Source organism: Neophocaena asiaeorientalis, unplaced genomic scaffold (assembly GCF_003031525.2).
Source record: "Neophocaena asiaeorientalis asiaeorientalis breed wild unplaced genomic scaffold, Neophocaena_asiaeorientalis_V1.1 scaffold1, whole genome shotgun sequence".
Lineage (NCBI taxonomy): Eukaryota > Metazoa > Chordata > Mammalia > Artiodactyla > Phocoenidae > Neophocaena > Neophocaena asiaeorientalis.
This window is the reverse complement of record NW_020171981.1, coordinates 3,177,430-3,202,239: the sequence shown is the minus strand read 5'-3', so window position 1 is coordinate 3,202,239 and position 24,810 is coordinate 3,177,430. Positions and strand designations below refer to the sequence as shown.

Genomic DNA, 24,810 nt, shown 5'->3' with positions numbered 1-24,810 from the left:
CCCGGCCGCCTCAGCTGATGGTGTTCCGCAACGTGGGTCGGCCGCCGGAGGAGGAGGACGCGGAGGCGGCCCGGGAGCCGGGACCCTCGGAACTGCTGTGTCCTCGGCACCGCTGTGCTCTGGACCCCAAGGCCCTGCCGCCGGGGTTGGCGCTCGAGCGGACCTGGGGCCCGGCGGCTGGACTAGAGGCGCAGTTGGCGGCTCTGGGGCTCGGGCAGCCTGCGGGGCCCGGGGTCAAGACGGTCGGCGGGGGTTGCTGCCCGTGCCCGTGCCCCCCGCAGCCGCCCCCTCCGCAGCCCCAGCCGCCTGCTGCCGCCCCGCAGGCCGGGGAGGACCCCACGGAAACGAGCGACGCGCTGCTGGTCCTGGAAGGCTTGGAGTCGGAGGCCGAGAGCCTGGAGACTAACAGCTGCTCGGAAGAGGAGCTCAGCAGCCCGGGCCGCGGAGGAGGAGGGGGCGGCCGGCTTCTTCTGCAGCCCCCGGGCCCTGAATTACCCCCGGTGCCCTTCCTGGTGCAGGACTTGGTCCCTCCAGGGCGCTTGAGTAGAGGGGAGCAGCAGCAACCTCCCCCACCCCCGCCTCCTCCTGGGCCCCTCCGGCCGCTCGCGGGCCCTTCTCGGAAGAGCTCCCTCAAAGTCCGCCTCAGTCGCCTCTTCCGCACGAAGAGCTGCAACGGTGGCTCCGGCGGTGGGGATGGGGCCGGCAAGAGGCCTTCCGGAGAGCTGGGTGCTTCGGCTGCGAGCCTGACAGACGTGGGAGGCTTTGCGGGCCGGGAGCTGGACGCGGGGAGGTGAGACCGGCTGGGGGGCGGTGGGGCTGGCTGACCGGCTTCCTTTTCTTGTTTCATTTCCCTTTTATTCTACTGCTAACACGATCCTGACAATTCTTAAGGTATGGTCTTCATAAGGAGGCGGAGACTTGGGGTGAAAGGTGGTGACATTGCCCATTAGGTTAGAGCTGATTGTGGGAGCAGCCTTCACTCTTAAGAATTCACTCCCGCGGTGACACTTATCAGCTGGTTAGCATCTCTGTAGTTGGGCGATGATTCCAAACCATCCCCCCGCACGCCCACCCTGTCCCAGCTTTTAAAGTTTTTCCAAGGTGTCTGTCTACCATTACCCCTGGCAGGGGGCTTGATGGAAAGGTGTAGCCTTTGGGGCAAAAAGTTGGTGTTGTATCTGACCACCTTGCTTATTCTTTCTGTGTACCAGCACCCCCTTCACATTCACGCGTGCAGGTGATGTGACAGACTTGTGTAGTTGTAGGCCAGCAGTCAGTTGGGCATCTCTGGTTCAAAGTTTTAATGTTTTCTTGGTTGGTTTCTTAGATATACTTGGTATCTCAAGCCTGTATGCTGACCACTGTGAGAATAGAAAATAGCCTTGCTCTCAAACCCACATGAGAAGTCTAAGTACGAGGTATACTCATGTACGTTAGTACATGAGTTCTAGCCCAATTGATGAAAATTCCAAACTTAGACATTTTTTTCCTGCATTTCTGAAGGGTGGACGGCTCTCAGATATCCAGTGTTAGATTTGTACATTGGTTTAGAAAAGCTGTCAACTTTTGTGTCAATGAAATGAGACTTCCCTTGTGGTAACTGCCATTGTGGTTTGCACTGTTGAGTGGGTTCTTAGAAAGATTGGAATTGGTTTTGATGCAGCTCATGTGATGGATTCATGAGATGCACTGGCAGCCACAACCCAAGGCTGAAAAACATTGAGAACTACTGTTCACCAGAATCACGTGGGGAGCTTTGGGAAATGATCAGAGGGCCAAGACTGAATTTTTAAAAAGCTCCCTAGTCGGTCCTCAGGTGTGATCTGGACTGGAAACCACTCATCCTTTCAAAGGAACTTGTACTTCAAGAGTAAAGTGTGGGGTCAATTTTTTTGTTTGTTTGTTTCTTTTTGTTTTTGCCATGTGGCACGGGGGAATCTCAGTTCCCTGACCAGGGATGGAACCTGTGCCCCCTGCAGTGGAAGCGCAGAGTCCTAACCCCTGGACCGCCAGGGAATTCCCTTGGTCAGTTTGACTTTGTTGCCTTTTCTGAACAGCTGGGCCGGGGGCTTATCTTGGGGATCAGACCAAACCCAGACTTCCTGAGGAAATCAGTAGGTTGATGCGTGTTGCCCCTTCAGGTAGATGTATGTTTCCACATTTGCCTCCCAATGAACTCACGCTGGGAGCTCAGGTCTGGAACAGTGTGGCTGTTGAAGCAGCTATTTCCTGGTAGGCTCTGCGTTGGATGCTCCATGTAACCAGTGTAGATGAAATTTTCATCAGCTGGGGGGAGGGCAGGATTGAAGCTGTGGGTAATGACATAGGATAGATTGCTAGTTTTCTTGTGGTTTGTCTTGCCTTTGTTCCATATTGACCAGGACTTGGTCTGAGATTCCAGAGACGCCAAATAGGAGGTGTGGCGTGAAATTAGCTGCTACGTCTAATAGATTAGGAGGAGGAAAAGGCATATAACATTGTACGGTTTTTTGCATTTGGAAGCAGAATTTAATGGCCATTGGCTGCTCTGTGGCCAACCCTCACACTAAGCACAATACAGATTTCTACTGCAGAGCAAATTGGGCTGTAGCTCTGCAGAGAGGCGTAGTTCAGGGCACTGGAGAATTACATTTTTTGGTCCAAGAGCTTTTTCTGATGAATTGGAGAAGAGCTAGGTATTCATGTATGAACGTTTGGTTGACTGCTGTTAGGAGGCAGCATGTTGTACAGGGAATGTGAACGTTTAGATTCCATGTAGGACTCCAGCATCAGCTGTGGGATGCGGGCCAATTTTGTCTTCTTCATACTTCCCCCGTTTTTTAATCTGTAAAATGGGAGTGATTCCTGTCTTGTTCCTGTCCTTATAGGAATAGAGTGAAGACAAGAGAAATTGAGATGGAATATTTTGTGCTTTTGGAGGAGAAGTAGTAAGATTGAACTGGTGATTTTTTTTTTTTAGTGCTTAGGATTTGGTGCTGTTAGATTTTCTTGTTAGCTTCTCCACAGCTTACTATGTGCCAGTCTTGCTGGCAGCCTCGCAGCTGTGAGAAGCTTGATAAGTCTGGCCAGGGTAGTTGTGATTTCTATGGATCTGCACCTCCTTAGTAAGTCCGCCCTGTTGGGAGGAAGGATAAGTTTGGATTTTTAGCTTGTGCTCTTGTTTTGATTGGTAGGACCTGGAAGCCATGAGAAATGTCAGTCTTTTGCCAGAAGGTATATGCCTGCCTTCTTATTGTTGGAGTTAATTACGAGTCTCTGCAGTCTTTGCTGTATAATTTGGGGCTTTTACAGTAACCTCTGGGCATGATTCTCTTTGCTCTTCTCAGCATTTACCTTCCCCACAGCTATTACTAGAAAGTACCTCCTACAATCATTTTTTAATTTAATTTAATTAATTTATTTTTTGGCCATGCCGCACGGCATGTGGGATCTTAGTTCCCTCACCAGGGATAGAACCTGCCCCCACTGTGGTGGAAGCGCAGAGTCTTTTTATTTCTTTATGTATGTACGTATGTATGTATGGCTGCGCTGGCTCTTCGTTGCTGCATGCGGGCTTTCTTTAGTTGCGGCGAGCGGAGGCTGCTCTTCGTTGTGGTGTGCTGGCTTCTCATTGCGGTGGCTTCTCTTGTTGCGGAGCACGGGCTATAGACACATGGGCTTCAGTAGTTGTGGCACACAGGCTCAGTAGTTGTGGCACATGGGCTTAGTTGCTCTGTGGCATGTGGGATCTTCCCAGACCAGGGCTCGAACCCGTGTCCCCTGCATTGGCAGGAGGATTCTTTTTTCTGTTTTTGGCTGCGTTGGGTCTTCATTGCTGCGCATGGGCTTTCTCTAGTTGCGGCAAGTGGGGGCTACTCTTTGTTGCGGTGCACGGGCTTCTCATTGTGGTGGCTTCTCTTGTTGCGGAGCATGGGCTCTAGGCGTGCGGGCTTCAGTAGTTGTGGCACATGGGCTTAGTTGCTCTGTGGCATGTGGGATCTTCCCAGACCAGTGCTCGAGCCCATGTCCCCTGTATTGGCAGGTGGATTCTTAACCACTGCGCCACCAGGCAAGCCCGAAACACTGAGTCTTAACCACTGGACCTCCAGGGAAGTCCCCCTACAATCATTAATAAGGCTTAACAGTTTACATATTTTAACATTAAGCAAACTTTAGTTCCTTTCAGATGCTTTAGAGTCTGCTAAGTTGACCTTCCTGGATATACAGAGTCTTAGGTCTAGTATGAGTTAGCTTAGGTAACTCTTTTGAAGTGAAGGAAGAAATGGGCCCACCAGCTAATCAGGTTTCTGTTCTGAAGAACTGGGCTAGGCCGTGTAACACACATATGTTGGGATTCAGAGAGCTGGGCTTGATGCCCGTGGGCTTCAGTGTTATATACGATTGCTATTTCAGGAAAACCAGTGAAGTTCCCTTGTCTGTTTCACATATGTTTAGCTGATTGTCTTCCTTTGTGTTTGGTGAGAAATAGCATTTGATCTTACTTTTTTGAATCATCACATAATACATACTTGGTTGGAAATCGGTACCTTGTTCATTTCTCAAGGTTTGTTTTTTTCTTACCAGTTGAGGATATTACTGGCAGTCTTCATAGTTGTGAGGTGGAAAAATGGAGAACAGTTCTGTAGTGGTTTCCTATCTGGGAAGAAAGATTCAATTCTGGAAAGAGAGGCAGGCTCCCTTGGCATCAATTTGGGGCCCTGCTGTCGTGGACAGACCTGGCAGACGTGAGAAACCCTTTTCTCTGTTTTCCTGGGTCTTCAGGTCTAAGGGGTCTTTTTGAGAAAGAACATGACATGCTGAGAGCAAAATGATTTTATGGTGTGGTGAGGAGGGTCTGATTTTTTTTTTTTTAAACTCCAAGTGTTTTTATTTTTAAAATTATTTATTTATTGGCTGCATTGGGTCTTCATTGCTGCGTGCAGGCTTTCTCTAGTTGTGGAGAGTGGGCACTCTTTGTTGTGGTGTGCGGGCTTCTCAGAGCTCAGTGCGCAGGCTCAGTAGTTGTGGCGCACGGGCTTAGTTGGCAGCATGTGTGATCTTCCGGGACCAGGGCTCGAACCCGTGTCCCCTGAATTGGCAGGCAGATTCTTAACCACTGTGCCACCAGGGAAGTCCCAAGGAGGGTCTGACTTTATGTTTCGGTTTTGGGTCCATATTCTGTTGATCTTTTTAACTATTTTTCCATGAAGTGGTTGTGGTTGACAAGCTCTCTTTTGGAATGAGCAGCCTGGCTTCAGAAATCTCTGTCCATTTGAGTCTTGTGTCTTTTACTTCTTAACATTTTGTCCACTGACATCATTCCTAAGGTTTTAGACCTTGGGCTACACCTCTGGGCTTTTCTCTGGAAGTTCCCTCCATAGATTCTTTAGTTGGTTTATGGTGGAGTTTCAGATCTGACCTTGTTGCACAGATGTCTGTGTATTGGAACTAAAAATGAACATGTGGTTTTTGTGCCCGTAGCTCAAGAGCAGACACTGGCTTATGATGTGTTGGAAATGGCAGAGGCTGGCTGACTTGGCACTGTGTGCGTTAGCAGGGGCAGAGGTAAATTGTGGCCACAAAACCTGATATTTGGACATCCTACTTTAGAAGTTAGAAAAGGACATGTGTAAGTCTTAGGACACCGTAGAGGGGATTTATGGACAAGAGAGGGAAAGCATTACTATTTCATTGTTTATATTTTAGGTTTCAAGGAATTTGAAAAGTGGCCAGTGGTTATATCAGTGTGTTGTCAGCCTGTCTAGTCTAATGAACTCCTTTTATCCCACAGATCTGTTGCCATACAGTTAGTAATTTGCAGAGTGGAAATGGACAGAGGCATCCTATCTCTGTTACCTGCAGCACAAGCAGTACATAGCTGACACAAAGGACTACTTGCCTCAGAGAAGACCTTTACCTAAGGTCTTCTGCTGCCCCTGTCTTGTTCTGCCATCTGAGGCATAGCCCACCAAGTCCTACCCCACACCACCCGTCAGGTTTTTCTGCTGCTAAGATGCAAGTGGCCCACTGGCAGAGTTACAGTGGCTTAACTTTGTACCCTAATGCTTGTCAAGGTGGTCTGGGGAGGAATAGAATAATATGGGAATGTAGTATAGAAGGGTTAGTTAAAAATGTTATCTGGAGCTGTGTCATTCATGTTGCTCTCCAAAAAACAGCACATCCAGCTTAGAATGGTTATCATTTTAAATGTTTCATATATACAAGAAGAGATGTATAAAGTGTATGTACAATAATAATAATGAAATGTGTACCTGGGTAACCATCACTAAGCTTAAAAAATAGAATGTTATCAGTACCTTTGAAGACCCCTGTGTGTTACTTCCTGATTACATCTCGCCCTCCCCCACGTAACCAACCACCATCCTCAATTTTATGTTCATCATTCCCTTGCTTTGTTTTTTATAGTTGTCTAGATTGGTCTTTTCATGAATGACTGCCATTAGAATGCTCTCAGGATCCTTGAGACAGAAACTGTTTTGGATTTTCAGTTAGACAGTATCTCCCCAAAGAGAGAAGGAAGCACTCATATTTATTATTAGCCTTTCAGCCTCTTAGACCTTCTACTTCTTTTTTTTTTTTGCGGTACGCGGGCCTCTCGCTGTTGTGGCCTCTCCCATTGCGGGGCACAGGCTCCGGACGTGCAGGCTCAGCGGCCATGGCTCACGGGCCCAGCCGCTCCGCGGCATGTGGGATACTCCCAGACTGGGGCACGAACCCGCGTCCCCTGCATCGGCAGGCGGACTCTCAACCACTGCGCCACCAGGGAAGCCCCGACCTTCTACTTCTTTAACCTTCCTTATTTGCCAGAAAAAGCCATCCTAGGGCTCTCAAATGGCTCTGCCTGGGTTTAGAGTCGTATGTATTTCTTTTTCTAGATCCTAGAAACTATGATTTTCTTCAAAATGCCAGGGGCGGGGAGAAGATGAGCTGGAGTGAGAAGGCCTCCGCAAGATGTGTGCGTTTGGGTACTGCTGTTCTTCAGTGCTTGGCACTGAGGAGGCTCGTCCCCAGTATGGGCAGATGGCAGAGTAACGCAGCTTCCTTTGAAAAGAGGCAAACTGCCAAATGGCTGAGGTGTGAACCCTTCGAAAGGCCAGTGCTTTAGGTTTCTGCTTGCTGAGTTTAATGTTGTATCCACAAGTTACTGAATAAAAATCAGCTTGAAAGCTCTTCAGTCTTAAAGTTAATGTCCAGTGGAAATTAACTTTCCATTCCAGCTCTCTGGAGTGTTGCAACTAAGCTGCAGACTGCCATGAGCAACTTTTATAAATAGAGGGACTATGTGTGCTTGTGTCTTGTTCTGATGTAGCCACCTCTCCTGTGTGTGCTGTGGGCGGGGTGTTGACAGTGGGCACCATCATTTGACTTCTCAAGTCTCATCATGGAGGCGGCTGCAGAGGGCGTGTGAGATAGGTCAGGAGAGGGATTCCGGCATCTTGGCTGTTTCTGAGTAAGGTCTTCACAGTATGGTTTTGAAATTCTGTTTGAAGTGAGTTCTGAGAAGCGCAGACATCTCTGTTAAAACATAAATGAATAAAGATCTTCCAAAGTCAAATATTTTAAAATAGGATTTCATTTTGGATTTTCTTTGCTTCTGCCCCTGTCTATTGGTGAAGTTGAAGTTTTATTTCAACCTTTGGGTGAGAGTAATTTTGGAAAGTGAGCCAGCTACAAGGTGTGGAGTCAGGCATTTAATTTGGTGGTAGAATTTTTTTTTTAAGCCTGATTTGTTGACATATCATTTATATACCACCTAAAATTCCCCTTTTTAAAATTGCTGAGTTCTATTAATTTTGGCAGATGTCAACATCATAACCTCTGCCATAATCAAGGTATAGCATATCTTCATCACCTCCTCAACTTCTTTCCCTTTTAGTCAGTTCAGTCATTCTCAGGTGAGTTTTTTGAGCTCAGCACATTTCTAGCCAGAAAGTCTTTGTCTGAGTCTTTTGGATTTCTTTCATTTCTCGCCTAAAAGCCAGTTGAAATTGGTGTGTCTTCACAGGAGATCTGGGTTTTCCAGTTGGTTTGGGAGCAGTATCAGGAGCAGTCCTGGGGGGAGAGCTGTGACTGGCAGCTCTCAAAGGGGAAGAGGCCGTCTTCTTTGGGTGCCAGGCAGAGCTCCTAACTTGAAGAGGCTCCCCTTTGGTTTTGACCTATGGCTTGGAGGCATTTTGCAAAAATCAGAGTTCTTACTGGTTGAAGATTGCATGTGTATCCTATAGTGCTGTTCTCAAGTCCAAAAATCTTGCCTGATTCATTTTGGGACTTCCTGCTCCTAGGAGCAGGCCCAGAGGGAAAGCTGGTGCTCTGAGGTGGCACCTGTTCAGGTCAAGAACCTTTTTCTTGGCTCCCGTGTGAAAATCAACTCTGTGTCCGACTTGCTTCTTCTAGAAGTGGACTTACTAATTACCACTCAAGGTGTTTTAGTCTTTTAATGTGATGGGTATGGAAAGCTCCAAAGAGATTTCTTATTGCTTTGTAGGCTGCTGAATTCTGTAGCCAAATCTATTTAGGGATTGCCTTAATTGTTTTATTCTCCCCCTTTAAATTTTAGGCTTTATTACAAAAGTGTGGCTGACAACGACTAGGGTTTGCTTTGTTTTTTGGTGCATCTGGAACTGAGCGTTGCAGTGATTTTTTGTTGTTGTTGCTGCAGTGATTTAAATGAATGTGTGTTCATTCCGCACCTCATTCTCTGTGTGCTTCTCACCCCTCAGGAAACCCAGGTTGACAAGAACTCAAAGTGCCTTTTCTCCGGTCTCCTTCAGCCCCCTGTTCACAGGTAAGGGTGATCTCTTTCTTTTTCTTTTGACATCTGAAAGCACGAGTGTTCTGAGACGAGTCAGGAAACACTTGCAGATGCATCTCAGAGGGAGCTTCAAGCATGTCTGCAGTTATTTTCTTCATTTCGTGCCTGCTGGGTTTGGGGTGAGGCTATTTTTATGGTGTGAAATGTATCCTTGACTTTGGATGTTTTATAGTTCGAGGTAGAGACTGCGTGCTGGTAATTACGTGGCCCTGGCAGTCTTGCAGGCTTTAGTTCAGGGTCATCACATATAAATTAAAAGTAGAAATTACAAATTTATAGGCTCATAACGCATAAAGGACTCCCCAAAAGTCATACAATTCCTGTCCCTGCTTCCAAGGGAGTTCATGGATTATCTAATAAACATGATCCATGATGATCTGGTCTATTTTTAAAGACTTTGGGCAAAGGGGATCACATGAACTCTTGTCTTACCCATTTTAGGGGCTAGCAGTTCTTGCAGCTGTTAAAGAGTTCTTCACTGGATCTAATTTAAGTCTCTCCTCTTGCAGCAGGGAACACAGTTGCTAAAGTAGGAAAGCGGTCAAATGTCCTTTTGCCTTCTCCTTTAAAGGGGGGCTTTTTCTGAGAGGGAGACCTTTTGTTTCGTGAGTCAGGTGTGAAGCTCCTGCTTGAATGAGCTGTAGAAAAGGAAGTCTGGAGCTCACAGCCTCAAATCTCAGAAACTGAGTGCTCTTCACTGGGCATGGCTGAGAAGCCTTTAAACCGAATCCCAATTTTAAACTCTTTTGGATACTGTGTCCCTCAAAAAAGATGATTGCAAGAATTCTGATCTGGGACTGGACATTTCCAGGAAAATGTTAAGCCGTCTAGCGGAACCCCCATCACTGGGTAGACTGCTGTGAGCTGTCAGGACAGGTGAGTTGGTGCCTGCACTAGGCACAGGTGGAGAAGGAGGTCCTCTGTTCATATCCCTTCTGTTCTTATCCCAAGCAACGAATTAAAGGATCTTATCCTGTAGCAGAATGTCTTTCTAGTTAGTAGTTGTTTCCCTTTTAAAGTAATGAAACCCACATTTGTAGTTTCAGGTTCCACGTTCTTATTTCAAAGAGCCTTAGCTCTCTTGAATTACATCCTTTAAGTGCATACAATCTAGACCTCTCTGACCCTTCAGGAAACCTGGGCTCATTGCATTGCTCTGGGCAGCTAGGCCCTCAGTCATTAAGCTGTGTGATGAGTTCCTAGAACTTCCACTGATGACTTTTGGAAGAGCTTTTCTGCTTATCTTAATTAGTGTTCAAGACCTTTGTTAAAAAAAACCATATTAGATTCTGAAAACCCAGCTTCTGGCCTTTTAGAGATATTTGTTACCTCATTTTCTTAACTGGGAAACATTAAAATTCTAGCTGAGGGGTAATTCAGCTTCCCAAATAAGAAGAAGGTGTTGAAAATAACACCCTAAGGGCCAAATTACAGAAATCCCAAATTCTGAGTTGTGGATCAGACCTACCAAAACAAACTTATTCTTGGCTGTCAACCTTTTGTTGATAAAATACCCTTCGTTTTCTGGTGATTCAAGTGGAGAGAGGTTAGACGGGGTTGGGTGGCAAGAAGGAGTGTATATGGCAGAGAACAGAACTGCGTGACATGCTGGGAAGTAAGGAAACCATGTGCCTGACTTTTGGCTGACTGAGGAAGTAGTTAATTATTAGGGTTGTAAATGCACTTTTCGGCCTTTGCAGCCTCAACTATTAGGAATTAATGGATATCTGAAATGGTTGGTTCTCTTATGAGTGAATATCCTGGAAAACCTAGATGTGGAAAGCCATTTAGGAAGAAGGTAGAGCTAACATTGGGACCTTTATCTGCATTCAGCTTAACAGTTCTTACATTTTACTGGCACTTGCTTTCCATGTCCATTTGGGCTTGTAACAAGCTGCTTGCCTTGCTCTCCGAGGCAAAAATTGGTATACAAATCTGTAAAAAATAAGTGGTGTGGGTTCTATTTGAATAAAGAAGACCTCTTATTCAAGGTTATATCCTCAGTGGCAGAGCCAGGATTAGTTGGCTTTTCAACTGTCAATCCCATGTTTTTGTCTTAAAGATCCTTGATCTTTAACGGGGTTAAGGAATGATGGAACTTAAAATTGACTTCTCAGGTGGTTTTTTTGGGCGGGGGGTGGGATTCCAGCCAAGGAGCATTAGATTTTGAGCTTTCTGAGAGCCATGGACCTCTCTAGCCTCCCTTGCTTGCCCTCTGTTTCCCTTTGCTTCCTGGCCTCGGCTTTGGGCAAGGTGCTACTGTAACATGCTTGCTCCATGAATCCCTCAGGTGAAACAGTGTCACTTGTGGACGTGGACATCTCTCAGCGGGGCCTGACCTCTCCACACCCTCCAACTCCCCCTCCTCCTCCAAGAAGAAGCCTCAGCCTCCTAGGTATAGTTTCCTCCCCTCTCTGTCTTCTTGCCCTAGTGGGAGGGTGAGCTCTATGGACCTGTTGTTCCTTGCCAGGAGCCAAACAAGCTCCTGGGTTTCTATTGATGGCCCAATTATTTCTTGTCCCTTTCTCAGCACCCCTGTCCTCTCCCGAAGTGGTTAAATGGGTCTCTTACCTGCATGCTATAACATCTACTGTCCATATATGGATTCGATCTTTATTTATTTATAAAGGGTATTTATCTTGCTCTGAATCTACTGCTAGTGGACAGCTTTAGGGATATCCTTACTTTCCTGCTTTCAAGCCGAGGAAACCAGATTAAGATGATTGTTGCCCTGTGTGCAAAAAGACAGGGTGAAGGTCAGGCCATCTTGCCCCAGAGGGCAGCCTGATGATCCTTCTCCCTCTCCTCTGCCTTCACCTTGCTCATTCTGTGCCCATATTTCTGAACCTCTTGCTTTTGTTCTCTCTTCTAGATGATATCAGTGGGACGCTGCCTACATCTGTCCTTGTGGCTCCGATGGGGTCTTCCCTGCAGTCTTTCCCCCTACCTCCGCCTCCTCCACCTCATGCCCCAGGTTAGCTTAGCCTAGACGCAGGACTTGCAAGAGTGGGGAGTACCAAGTGATATACTTCTGAAGGATGGGAGAAATTTATTTATGGAAATAACAGAATTTATGAGAAAGCTTAAATTGTATCCCCTTGGCTGGACCAGAACTCCTTGGAAATGAGGCCAAGAACTGGTTTTTCTAACCCGTTTTCTTTATGGAGGTGAATCTGATTTTTGGTAGAGATAAAAGACTATTGGATATTTTTGTCTCTTTGCTGCTGAAACTGTTTTGCAGTCTTTGAGTCAGTATCATTTAGGAAACTGCCTTAATTTTAGTAGAGGGAGGAGGTTTAATATGTTGCTGGTTTTCAAAGTTCTGTGGTTTTTCTAAGCTTTTAGCATTTACTGCAGCCTTGTAGATAAGTACCAAGCATTCAGTAGCCCATACCTGCTTTGCCAGCCTCCAGTACCCAAGGAATAAAATGAATGAAATGAATTATTTTCTACTTACCTGGCAAAATCTACTTGCCTGGCAAAATCATTGCTCTTCCCGGGTAAGTAAGCGAGTCACTATTTCCAAGGCTGCTTTACTGGCACTTCACCTCGAGGTGGGAGAAGTTGGAATCGCTCTAGGCTGGTGAAGGCCCTGAAGTAGTCACCTTAGTCAGGTTAGTGAGCTGCTCCTTACCCCTTTCCTGGGGTTAAACGCCCCCACCCATCCTTCACAGCTTACACGAGCCCACACGGCTTTTTGTCCCAGCCCATCCAGCTCTTCCCCACTGCTTTGGCTTCCACCCTTTCCAGCTTATCTTCTAATGCCTTGCCCCTCTTCAGTTAGCCTCTTTGTTTTGGGGGGACGGTCTACTTGAGGTTGGGAACAATGAGGGTCGACAAGTGACCGCCACTCTCTTGCCCTGCAGATGCGTTTCCCCGGATTGCTCCCCTCCGAGCGGCCGAATCCCTGCACAGCCAACCCCCGCCACCCCTCCAGTGTCCCCTCTACCGGCCCGACTCAAGCAGCTTTGCAGCCAGCCTTCGAGAGCTGGAGAAGGTAAGTGGTGCCTCCTCTTGCATTCTCCTAATTCTGTTCCAGCTCCCCTTTTATTATTTTTAGAGGAAGAGTAGTTTCCTTGTCTCTGTATTTACAGTGACAAAACAATATGCTGCTATTATTAGTTCTATAAGAGATGTTGTAAAATTGAATCTGAAAAAAAAAATCTGAACGTGATGGAGAAATGTTTACATAGTTAACCCAGGTCGCTCTTCTCTTCTTTGTAGGGCCTTGGTAATGGAATTGTAAACTTATTTTTCTGTTACTTTGGAGGCCTAAAAGTGTGATGAACCTGGTGTTCATTGAGCTGCTAATGGTTGGGACACTCCTAGCAGCTTTTACCTATTGCAGTGTTTTGGAAACGGGGTTCTTGTGGTGAGAGAAATTGTGCTGAAAACTTTGACATTTCTCTGTTCTGTTAACTACTTGACCACTTCTTCTTTGACAGTGTGGTTGGTATTGGGGGCCGATGAACTGGGAAGATGCAGAGATGAAGCTGAAAGGCAAGCCCGATGGTTCTTTCCTGGTACGAGACAGCTCTGATCCTCGTTATATCCTGAGCCTCAGTTTCCGGTCACAGGGTATCACCCATCACACCAGAATGGAGCACTACAGAGGTGAGAGGTGCTGGCATTTGAAGGAAGCCTTCTTCCCCCTTTGCCTTTTCCTACCTTTGCTATCTGACTTTTTCATTGGAAGGGTTCATAGAAATGGAACTGTGAATTGGGAGGAAAATCTCGTAGACTCAATTGAATATTGATATGGGCACTGGTTTCGATCACTGGAAGAAATGTTGGTGGGGCTTGGGAGGAGCCTAAGGGTGCCGTTTAGAAGTATTCTCAGCATCTTGTCTACTAAATTGGAGAGTCTAAAGAAGAACAGAACAAAGCCAGTAAAACTCTCTTGGTAGAAGGAAGAAATAACCTAGGACCATTAGACACATTCTTCCAGACTTTGGTTTATAATTAAACTTACCATCTAGAGATATTTACTATGAAATCATATATACAAAGAGGAGAATTTGTTGATCCTGTGACTGTTCTGTTCTGAATTTCTTTGCCTGGAAGTCACATCAGCTCTTCTTGCCAGGCAGCATGGTGATAATTATGTCTTCTTTTGGTCAGCTTTGTAGTCTCATAGGAAATAGTCATCAGAACTCTATGAGAGTTTGTGGGATCAACGTACTTTAGACTGTCTGTCTTCCTTCCTGGCAGTACTTCCCCCGCTGTGGTCCGGTTGTGCTTAATATTGCAGTGATGTCGAGAAGCTGACTTGTTCAACACTGCAGTCTGGCTGGGCATTCTGTATTTGACTTGGGCCACAAACTTGTGATGGTCATTGGTGGTAGGGCTGGCTAATACATCCTTTGTCAAAAATTTGTAATATGCTACAAATTTAAAAAGTGTGGAGAGCTCTGGGGAGTTTCAGGGACTTGCCCCCCTATCCCTCATACTCTTCCCACATGTGATCAACTTCAAATGAGCTATATTAGATATTGAATTTCAAGTAAGGGGCTCTTCCATGCTCTTCTCAGGCACCACTGTCTCTCTCCTGCTCTCAGCCATGTTCTGCGGGATTTATTTGGTTTGCTTCTCTTGTTAGACAGGAAGTACCTGTTTAGGTCAGCATAGCCTTGTCCATGGTTTCCTCTGCCCCCATCTCTGCTTTCTTATTTATTTATTTTTGCCTGCGTTGGGTCTTCATTGCCACGCGTGGGGCTTTTCTCTTGTTGTAGCGAGCAGGGGCTACTCTTCATTGTGGTGCATGGGCTTCTCATTGTGGTGGCTTCTCTTGTCACGGAGCACAGTCTCTAGGTGCACAGGCTTCAGTAGTTGTGGCACACGAGCTCAGTAGTTGTGCCTCGTGGGCTCTAGAGCGCAGGCTCAGTAGTTATGGTGCACGGGCTTAGTTGCTCTGTGGCATGTGGGATCTTCCCGGACCAGGGCTCAAACCCGTGTCTCCTGCATTGGCAGGCGGATTCTTAGCCACTGCACCACCAGGGAAGCCCCTCCACCTCTGCTTTCGAGATGCATGAAGAGAAAGGAACTTCAGTCCAAAGACCTGAGAATTAGAGAACTGTGGGGTAGACTGCTGCCTGTTTTCCTGCTGTTTCTAAAAACAAAAATCAAACAAACAAAGAAAACAAAGCAGTTAAGAGTGAAGTGCTTTTATAAACCTATTAAAATGATGTGACTAGGCCATGGAAATGATGAATAAATGCTTGACCCCTAGGTTCCTGATAGGTGAGATGCCAGGAATGGGAGGGCGTTTTCAAATGGTTCTCCAGTTACTTTTTGTTCAAAGGGACTTTTCTTCCTTGAATAAATGGAATTTTTGATAGAAGCCTGTGGGCCTTTCAGTTGCCAGCTTGCAGTGGAACATTTGTCTTCATCTTTTTAAGTGATCCTGTGAGAGTAGTTAGGGAGACTCAAATCTATAGTTCTCTTGAGTGATTAGTATCCCTTTTGTGACTCCTTTGGATTTAGTGCTTTAGTTGTTGGAGTTTTTTTGTTGTTGTTTTTTTTAAGTCATGGGAGTTCAGATTCCCTTTTGCCTTCACGATTCTAAAGTTTGGGGTGGGATCTTTGTAACATGTTGGAGCATGGGATTTTAGAAGTTACGGAAGAAAAGACTTAGAATTTGATTTTTGTGCCTAACACACATATGAATGAGTGAGACCCACAAAACTGCTATTCTTGTCTTTCCTGGACTATTCCATGCATACTTGAAGACTTAGGTATTTTTGAGGGTATGTCATTTAAACTTGCTTTTGCTATAGCAGTCTTTTCTTTATGGTCTGTGGTTTAAAGATTCATGTTCATAGCCAACAAAATGTATTCATATCTCTTTTTCTGACTTGAATTTATTATTGTTTAACAAAAACCTTGTAAGACCTAATTTATGTCTTATTAAAGGCAACATCTTTCCATTAGTTGTGGAACAAGCAGGAACAGGGACCTTTGTCTGACTCAGCTTGACTAAAAACTACCGTCCCAGAAGTGAGAATCATTAAAATGTTCAAGCCAGCCTCTCAGATCTTTTCGAAGTAAGTTTTGCATTTTTACCTCTCCTTAACTTTCCATGGCAGGAACCTTCAGCCTGTGGTGTCATCCCAAGTTTGAGGATCGCTGTCAATCAGTGGTGGAGTTCATTAAGAGAGCCATCATGCACTCCAAGAATGGGAAGTTTCTCTATTTCTTGAGATCCAGGGTTCCAGGTAAGGCTATAGTTACATTAATTATTTAACTAACTTGGATATGATCCAGTGTAGGATCTCTACCTCCTCCCCTGCACCCCCCCCCACAAAAAAAAAACCCAAAACCAAAAACACTTGAAGCTTTTTTACCTGAAGCTTTTCTTCCTGGCTCTTGTAGCAACCACTCTTCCTAGATCCCTCTCCTGCCCTTGTATTGAGAAGGAATTGATCCCTCAACATATTGAGAAGGAATCTTTGCTTCTTCGATCATATGAATGAAAAAACTGATCCCACCACTGATGTCCAGGAGTCATGTGAATATTTCACTTGCAGAGGTATCTCGTTGTCCCTGATCCAGGCATCTCACACTTACATGTGAAACAGAGAGCTCTTAGGTCATCTCCTTGGGGAACAGGGAAAGTGAAAGAGTATTCACTAGAAATGGTGAGTGTCAAGGAGGCTGAATTTAATAGCAGTCTGCTCTGGATTTTGTCCATTTGTACGAAACTTTCTGTCAAAGAGTAGATACTTTTTATTTCCCTATTTATTTATGGCTGCATTGGGTCTTCTTTGCTGCGTGCGGGCTTTTCTCTAGTTGCGGCGAGCGGGGGCTACTCTTTGTTGTGGTGCGCAGGCTGCTCATTGCGGTGGCTTCTCTTGTTGCGGAGCACGGGCTCTAGGCGCAAGGGCTTCTGTAGTTGTGGCATGCGGGCTCAGTAGTCGTGGCTTGTGGCCTGTAGAGCACAGGTTCAGTAGTTGTGGCGCTCAGGCTTAGTTACTCCATGGCATGTGGGATCTTCCCGGACCAGGGCTCAAACCCATGTCCCCTGCATTGGCAGGGGGATTCTTAACCATTGCGCCACCAGGGAAGTCCAAAGAGTAGATACTTTTTGTTGTGTCCTGTATCCCTACCAGTACTGAATACAGAGACTAGTCTCCATTTGGGAGCACTGGGCAGTTCCTATCCTTGCTGGTGTGGTTATGTAGTCTTTCTGCCCAAGTAGGGAGGTAGCTATATAGTCTCTATTGAAGGGTGGGGAGAAGGGACGGTTTGCAGGAATCTGCTTTTATAGTGTTGGAAAAAAGTAAAATGGCAAGCACATTAACTGAGGAATTTGTAAGATACAAACAGAACTTACATGAGAACTTCATGCTTTGCCACTGAATCAAATTAAGATTCTTAAACAAACTGGGTGCCAAGAAATTGCTCTAAAAAGAAGTTACAGGGAAGCCTCCAGCGGAACATTAGTGACAGGATTGAACCAGGTTACAGGAGTGTGTTTTATAATCTTGGTGATTTCAGTAAGGCACGACAGGGTGCAGACTGTACTAGTTCTCCGCCGTTTAGTGTTCGCCTCAGTGCCGTCAGGACAGCTGGGTCTCATGCAGTTGACTTGGTTGAAAGGAAGATGTTAGAATCCTTCCTTACAGGAACTGGCTCTGCTTAGCAGTCTTTAGAGTTTGTGGCTTTGGGGGTACTTATTTAACAAACAAACATTTATTTTTTAAACTCAGTATCAAAAATAAGGCACTTCTCTACGCTCAAAGAGCTCTTAGCTTAAAAAAGGGGACAGGTAGGAAGATAAAGGCAAGAGCACATGTTAAATTCAATACAAGACATGACAGTGATTGACAAGGACAGGGTGGGTAATCAGCTCTGTTTGTGGGTGAACCAGGGAAATCCTCTCAGAGGATTCTGAAGTCTGGAGCATGTATCTACTTGTAGAGTATTGAGAGACTTCATGGAGTCTTGGACTCCTCAGGTATAGCACGTTTCATTCCACAAATGTGCCCTGTCTGCAGAAATTTTAAGTAAGATTTTTAACATTGTTAAGGGTTAGAGCTTGCAGTGATTGCTACTGTTTATTGAGTGCCTATCACGTGCCAGGTACTTTGTCAGGTTCTTTATTTCAGTAGCTGTAATTTCTTGCAACAGTTAGCTAATAGATTGGTCTACTTAAAAAAAAAAGATTATTTTCATTTTGTCAGTGAGGAAACTTAAGGGTGAGGCCCAAAAATGAAGAACATGTGGCACACGTATACAATGGAATATGACTCAGCCATAAAAAGAAACAAAATTGAATTATTTGTAGTGAGGTGGATGGACCTAGAGTCTGTCATACAGAGTGACGTAAGTCAGAAAGAGAAAAACAAATACCGTATGCTAACACATATATCTGGAATCTAAAAAATGGTACTGATGAACCTAGTTGCAGGGCAGGAATAAAGACATAGACACAGAGAATGGACTTGAGGACACAGGGTGGGAAGGGAAAGCTGGGGCATCAACGTATATACACTACCAAATGTAAAATTAGGTAGCTGGCGGGAAGCAGCAGCATAGTGCAGGGAGATCAGCTCGGTGCTTTACGATGACCTAGAGGGGTGGGGTAGGGAGGGTGGGAGGGAGGCTCAAGAGGGAGGGGATATGGGGACATATGTATGCATATGGCTGGTTCACTTTGGTGTGCAACAGAAACTAACACGGTATTGTGAAGCAATTATACTCCAATAAAGATCTATTAAGAAAAAAAAGATTAGAATTAAATCAGACTTTTCAGAAACGATGCAAGAAATAAAAGAGTGGATTGAAATATTTAACGTTTTGAAACAAAAAACCACTCGCCTAGAATTTTGTATCAAGCGAAATTATCTTCTAAAAATAAAGGAGGAATAAAGACTTTCTTAGAAGAAAAAAAGTGAAGCCACTTACTCTAAAGGTTACTCAGTGCTGAAGCCAGGATTCAAACTGAGGCCGAACTAACTCCAAATCTTGTGCTTTATTTCCCACCCTCTATTATGGGAAAAGAAATAGCAGTAAGCCAATTGCAGGTCGAGTTTGCTGGGATTTGTGGAGAGGACATGAAGAAGTCAGAATTGTGTTTATTAGTGGAAACTGTCTTTCTAGGACCTGTGAGGAATGCTACAGGTAGGATATCCATTTGCACTTAAAACTGTAATCAAGTTGACAAGGCAAAGCGAACTAGTATTTACCCCTAGACTGTAAGTGACCTCTCTTTGAAGGATTGGGACAAAGAAGGCAAGGCCAGTGTTCTCCTTTACCATTGTTTGCTGCCTTCCTTTGCTTATCACAGAGGTCTAGGCATTCTGTGAGGCTGACTTTATTAGGGGGGAGGATTCCCGTGAGGAAGTGGTAGTCATTAGAATGTAGGTTGAGCTCTGTCAGCCTGCACCAGGGATTATAACACGGTGCATTCTAAAAGGAGCCCTTTTGTTTAGACTTTGGGATGATGATAACTGAATGCCTACAAGGGGCTAGTATTATTTCATTTAACCCTTACAAAATCCCTTGAAGGGATGTTACAGTCTCCCTTTTTTTTTTTCTTTTTTAAAATACAGATTAAGAAACTGATGTGCAGTGAGTTGCAGAGTCAGGATGCAACGTCAGGTTTTTCTGGCTCAGATCTAGAGCTGGATGCAGTCACAGCACATCCAGACTGGTGTAAAAGGATGCCAGGGCTTATGGGAATTTTAAAGCTGGGACTAATGGGAAGGTTCTGGATGGTGGCAAGTAAGGAGCAGAAGGAATTTAATAAGTGGAATAGTTCGCATCGTGGTAAAAATGATGGCACCTGAGCTTGGTTTGCCCCTTATCTCTTCTCATGGCAGTGTTGGAGCATGGTCATGGTAAATCTGAGGTTGCTGATCACACCTCAGTCTGGTCCATTTCACAGTTGTCAACTAAACCCCTGACACCAAGCAGCAATCTCAGAAAGAGAATGTGATTGGATTAGCGCAAAACTTCTGTTGCTGTGAGAGCCAGAACTCAAAGTGAATGTGTCCTTCTTAGTTGGGAGAATCTCCATCAGCTGTGAAGTGCCTGAAGAGAGAACACTTTTTGTTTTTTTTTTTAATCACACTTTGAATTGGATAACTCTAAGGAAATTGGTCGCTTCCTCTTTTGTAACCATCATTTAGGCCATGATTACTTGTTTAGGGCTATGTCTTCCTTGTATCCTAGAATTTCTCAATTTGGCCCTATTGACAAGTTTGGGGCTGGATAATTCTGGCCTTCAGGGAACAGTTTGTTGTGGGAGGAAGACCTGGGTGTTCGGGTGCTCAGACCTGAAAGAAGTTTGTCACTCCTAACCTGCTCCTTTTTGGGGAAAGAGAAAATAGCCAAGGGCCTGGAAACTGGATTTGTGCCCAGGACCCTGGCGTGAGGACCAGAGGAAAGTTCTTGATGATCACTCTTCTACCTTGTCTTTCACTTCCGCTGCACTGGTGTCTTATGTTGGATTTATTTCCATTTCTGACCTCATCTGTTAACAAGCTCTGGATGTGAGAGCTTCAATCATTTTCTGTGTTTGCGGGCAAAACCAGGGAATATCAGAGAATTAACAGGTTTCAAATTGCTATTTGTGAACTTAAGGCTAAAAGTAACACAATTAAATAGGCAAGTATATATGGTCATTAAAATTCAAGTAGGCAAACAATCAGATAATTGTATGCTACTTATTATCCTGACCTCTTTAAGCACAAGTCCCATAGTCCTTCTTTGGGAATAAATAATTAGGTGCATAAATTACTTTTATCTCTGAAACGTCATGTTGAGTTTAGCAGTATTACAACCAACCCCCCAGGAAGCTTTCTGTTTGTCATAGTTTAATTTACTAAAGACTATTTTTAAAACATGAGAGAAAGGGTAAAATTCAAAGAGGAATTTGAACCCCAATCATTTTAAAACCACTTGAGTTTAAATATATTCAAGAGAAAAATCCATGTGTGAATTTTTTTTTTTTTAATGGTGTGTGTGGGTGGAGGAGGGCTACAGTGCTTCAAAATATAAGCCTTAGATTTGAAGGGATGGAGGTGAGAAGTCAAGAGAGACTGGTCCTGAATCAAGGAGTTGTGACTGTCTGGACAGCCCCCCTGTCAGGCAGTCACAGGGGCAGGCACTCTGAGGAGACTCCTGGAGGACCCTCCTTTGAGGTTCCCTGGGCTAAACTCTTCCTCAGACAGAGTAGGTGTTCAAGGAAGGCCAGCTTTGTTGGTTCTGAGCTGTGAGCACATTCTCTTAGCTCAATAGGCCTCGGTTCCTTCATTGTAAAATGGGGATAATAATGCTATCTGTCTGAATACGGCTTTGAAGACTGAATGAGTTAAATGATTTTAAGATAAGCTTACTTGTTTAGCATAACATGTATTTCAATTTTTTTTAGAAAGTCAGTTGTTAATGACCATGAAAGGGCTTTGGGAGGCAATCTGCAAGCTTTAATTTTTTCTTCTCATGCGTTCAAACAAAATTTAAAAACTGGTTGAAATTAAACTCCAAAAATACTAGATATTTTATTTCCCAACAAGTTGTCTACAGAATTTCTTTTGATATGGCAATGGCTGAGAAAAGAATTCTTTCAAAGGTTTTGCAACTCAGATTCTGTCTGAGAGCACTTTTCTTGTTTACTTTCCATAGCCCCTTTGTTTATTGAAACCAGGGTATTCTTTGTTCCCCTGAATCTGTTTCAGTGTCCCTGCCATTCTGGGTGTCTCCATTCTGTGGTGTTGACCCCTGAGGGGGTTGGAATTTCCCAGCACAGAGTCTGCTGATATTGCGATGAAACATAAGAGTGTGGGGCTCCCATCAGCCGTGGCTGGCATTAGTCAGCAGGCACTTGTGTGCAGAGTAGTACCAATTCCAGCTTGCCCAAGCTACTGTAGTTGCTTTTCTTTTAGAAGCATCATCCTCTTTTTTTCTGTTCCTGTACCCAACCTAAAATTTCAGAAGCAAGGAGGGTGGTTGGTGGGGGTGGAGGGTTGGTGGGGAGTAAGAGGTAGCTAAACCTGACTGTCCCGGCTTGAAGTAAATGGCAGGAGTGACAGGCTTATAAAATTTGATCCTAGCTGTTGCCTTCTGCTTACCAGCCTCTCAGGTGGAATTTGGTGGGGACCCCTCTGAACAGCCTTTCTGAGTCCTCACCTTCAGGGTACTCTAGATGCTAAACAAGTGTCTCCCATTCCCAATAGCGATACCTTTGATTCTTGCCCTTCACTGAGAGCCTTGGGCCTGGGATTGGCCGCTTGGCTCCGAGCAAAGTCTGTAGCTCGGCATTTTTTCATTGAGCTGTTCTGAAGAGCAAGACTCTTAGCTGTTAAGAGTGAGGTTGGGGAGGCCTGCAGCAGGGGAGCATAGATTCCCTTGAGTATGAAATATGGTAGTGGTGGTATGGAAATCAGCAGTCCTTTGTGGAGGGGAGCTTTTGCACAGAACACATAGATGAACTGTAAAGAAGCCCCATTTCCCTTCCCTGGATTCTCTTCATAAGGAAAATTATAGTTAGCTGTATAGTGTCATCTGAATATTTCTCTTGGTTTTCGTTCTTGAAGGACTGCCACCAACTCCAGTCCAGCTGCTCTATCCAGTGTCCCGATTCAGCAATGTCAAATCCCTCCAGCACCTTTGCCGATTCCGAATCCGACAGCTCGTCCGGATAGATCACATCCCGGATCTCCCACTGCCTAAGTACAATGGGGTCTTTAGAGGTGGGGCAGGAATGGAGGGTTAGTTACAGTGTTAGTGAGGCCTGCAAGCTGAGTGTACAGGCAGAGCCTGGCAACTCACAGGCGTTGTCCTTTCACTTCTCCTATGTCTTAGCACCTAACTTAGAAATGTCACATTACAGCCAGGAAGGAGGAAGGTGTGTGTGTGTGTTGGCTTCCCTTCTGCAGACTCTGTGAAGGGTAGAATGGAGATGGTAAGAGGGAGGGAGACAGAACTATAATAAGTGAGAAAGTGGGAATTTTGTCAGGGCAACAAAGAGTCTTTGGTGTTGTCTCAACCATACAGGGATTGAAAAGAAGGGAGGGTTGAATAAAGGTGGTATTTCTTTTATAAGCTATGTATAACATTTGTGTGTATCCCTCTTGTGTTATTCGTAGGCCTCTGATCTCTTATATCCGAAAGTTCTACTACTATGATCCTCAGGAAGAGGTATACCTGTCTCTAAAGGAAGCGCAGCTCATTTCCAAACAGAAGCAAGAGGTGTTGGAACCCTCCACGTAGCGAGGGGCCCCCTGCTGGTCACCACCAAGGGTATGCCTCCACTCTGCCTCACTGTCCAACCTAGTCTCCTCCTGGGCGGTTATCATGCACTGGGCTTCGTCCCTCTTCCTCTCACCCCATGCGTGTACCCTGATCCAGGCATCTGTCCAGAGAGTCACCACATTTGATCATGGAGTCCCAGGGAGGCACATACCCCAATTGGGAGAAGAGCAGATAGACACAAGAGGCTTAAAGAGTATTTGCCAAGCAACAAGCGAGTTAATCACTGAATATATATAAAGAAAACACAGAAGTGCAGCTAAGTGTGCGGCCTTCTCTCCTACTTTGGCTGATCGCCCTGATATCGCACAAATGACATATAAAGCAGGAAAGCAAAGGGGAAGAAAACTTCATCAAAGGGAACGCAAAATGCCCTTAATTGGAATAGGCATGCACTTCACTGAGAGTTCCACTCTGTCCCACGGCTTGGAATATGGGGATGAGGAAAAAACAGCTTGCTCTTCTATTTAGAATTCCATCTGGGCCACTGAAAAGTAAATTGTTGAAAAGGATAAATGAATTAACTAAGGAATTCATTTATCTAAGAGGCTCTTCTCCCATTGCTACACTGAGTATTCATTTATTTTCCCATAAAATATCTTGGAATACTGGTTTGCACATATGAATTTTAATTAGTCTTCTTGGGAATTCCCTGGCGGTCCAGTGGTTAGGACTCCACGCTTTCAGTGCCAAGGGCGTGGGTTCGATCTCTGGTCAGGGAACTAAGATCCCACATGCCTCAGGGCTCGGCCAAAAAAAAAGTCTTAAATTGCACTAATGTGAACATTGAAAGGTAGAGGGGAGTAGGGAACAAAATTGCTAGAGAATGGTGATTTTGGTAGTGTGGGTTATGTGCAAGATCTCACATTCTAGTGATCTACTGCTGGGATGCAGAGACCACCCCCAACCCCTTTTTATTGAGGAGTGTCCTTTTTAAAAAAAAAAAAAAAAATTTTAATTAATTTGGCTGTGTTAGGTCTTAGTTGTGGCAAGCGAGATCTTTCGTTGCGGCGCTCGGGCTTCTCTCTAGTTGTGGTGCATGGGCTTCTCTCTAATTGCAGCACGCCGGCTCTCTAGTTGTAGTGCACAGGCTTAGTTTCCCTGCAGCGTGTGGGACCTTAGTTCCCCGACCAGGGATCGAACCCGTGTCCCCTGCATTGGAAGGTAAATTCTTAACCACTGGACCACCAGGGAAGTCCCGAGTTTCCTTTTTTTATAAAAAAAAAATTTATTTATTTTTGGCTGCGTTGGGTCTTTGTTGCTGTGTGCGGGCTTTCTCTAGTTGCGGCGAGCGGGGGCTGCTCTTCTTTGCGATGCGCGGCCTTCTCATTGTTGTGGTTTCTCTTGTTGCGGAGCACGGGCTCTAGGCACGTGGGCTTTAGTAGCTGCAGCATGCAGGCTCAGTAGTTGTGGTGCACGGGCTTAGTTGCTCTGCGTCATGTGGGATCTTCCCAGACCAGTGCTTGAACCCGTGTCCCCTGCGTTGGCAGGCAGATTCTTAACCACTGTGCCACCAGGGAAACCCCTGAGTGTCCTTTTTAAGCACTGAATTCTTCTGCTTCTCTTCTAACCTCCTCTGTTCCCATTCCCATCCCCCATACAAAACAAATTAAGGGGAATAACCCACAGGAGTGACAGCCTTAGAGTGAAAAGTGGGCTTTAATTCTCCCCACCCTCTCAGTTCTCTTTTTTTTTTTTTTTTTTTTTTGGGATGGGGGCCTCCCCCTTTTTTGGCCTCTCCCGTT

At 45.2% G+C, this 24,810-nt stretch overlaps 1 protein-coding gene across 1 annotated transcript in view; it reads left to right on the top strand.

Annotated features, from left to right (window-relative positions):
- The first annotated feature begins 6 nt into the window (after window positions 1-6).
- Window positions 7-24,810, top strand: part of SOCS7 (suppressor of cytokine signaling 7) — a 33,372-nt gene continuing 8,568 nt past the window's right edge. The window contains exons 1-8 of the mRNA XM_024744670.1: window positions 7-790; window positions 8,721-8,785; window positions 11,103-11,207; window positions 12,679-12,809; window positions 13,258-13,426; window positions 15,898-16,026; window positions 22,351-22,486; window positions 22,903-23,056. Of these exons, the coding sequence (XP_024600438.1) occupies window positions 18-790; window positions 8,721-8,785; window positions 11,103-11,207; window positions 12,679-12,809; window positions 13,258-13,426; window positions 15,898-16,026; window positions 22,351-22,486; window positions 22,903-23,026 (1,632 nt within the window). The 5' untranslated portion in view covers window positions 7-17 and the 3' untranslated portion in view covers window positions 23,027-23,056. The remainder of the gene's footprint in view (window positions 791-8,720; window positions 8,786-11,102; window positions 11,208-12,678; window positions 12,810-13,257; window positions 13,427-15,897; window positions 16,027-22,350; window positions 22,487-22,902; window positions 23,057-24,810) is intronic.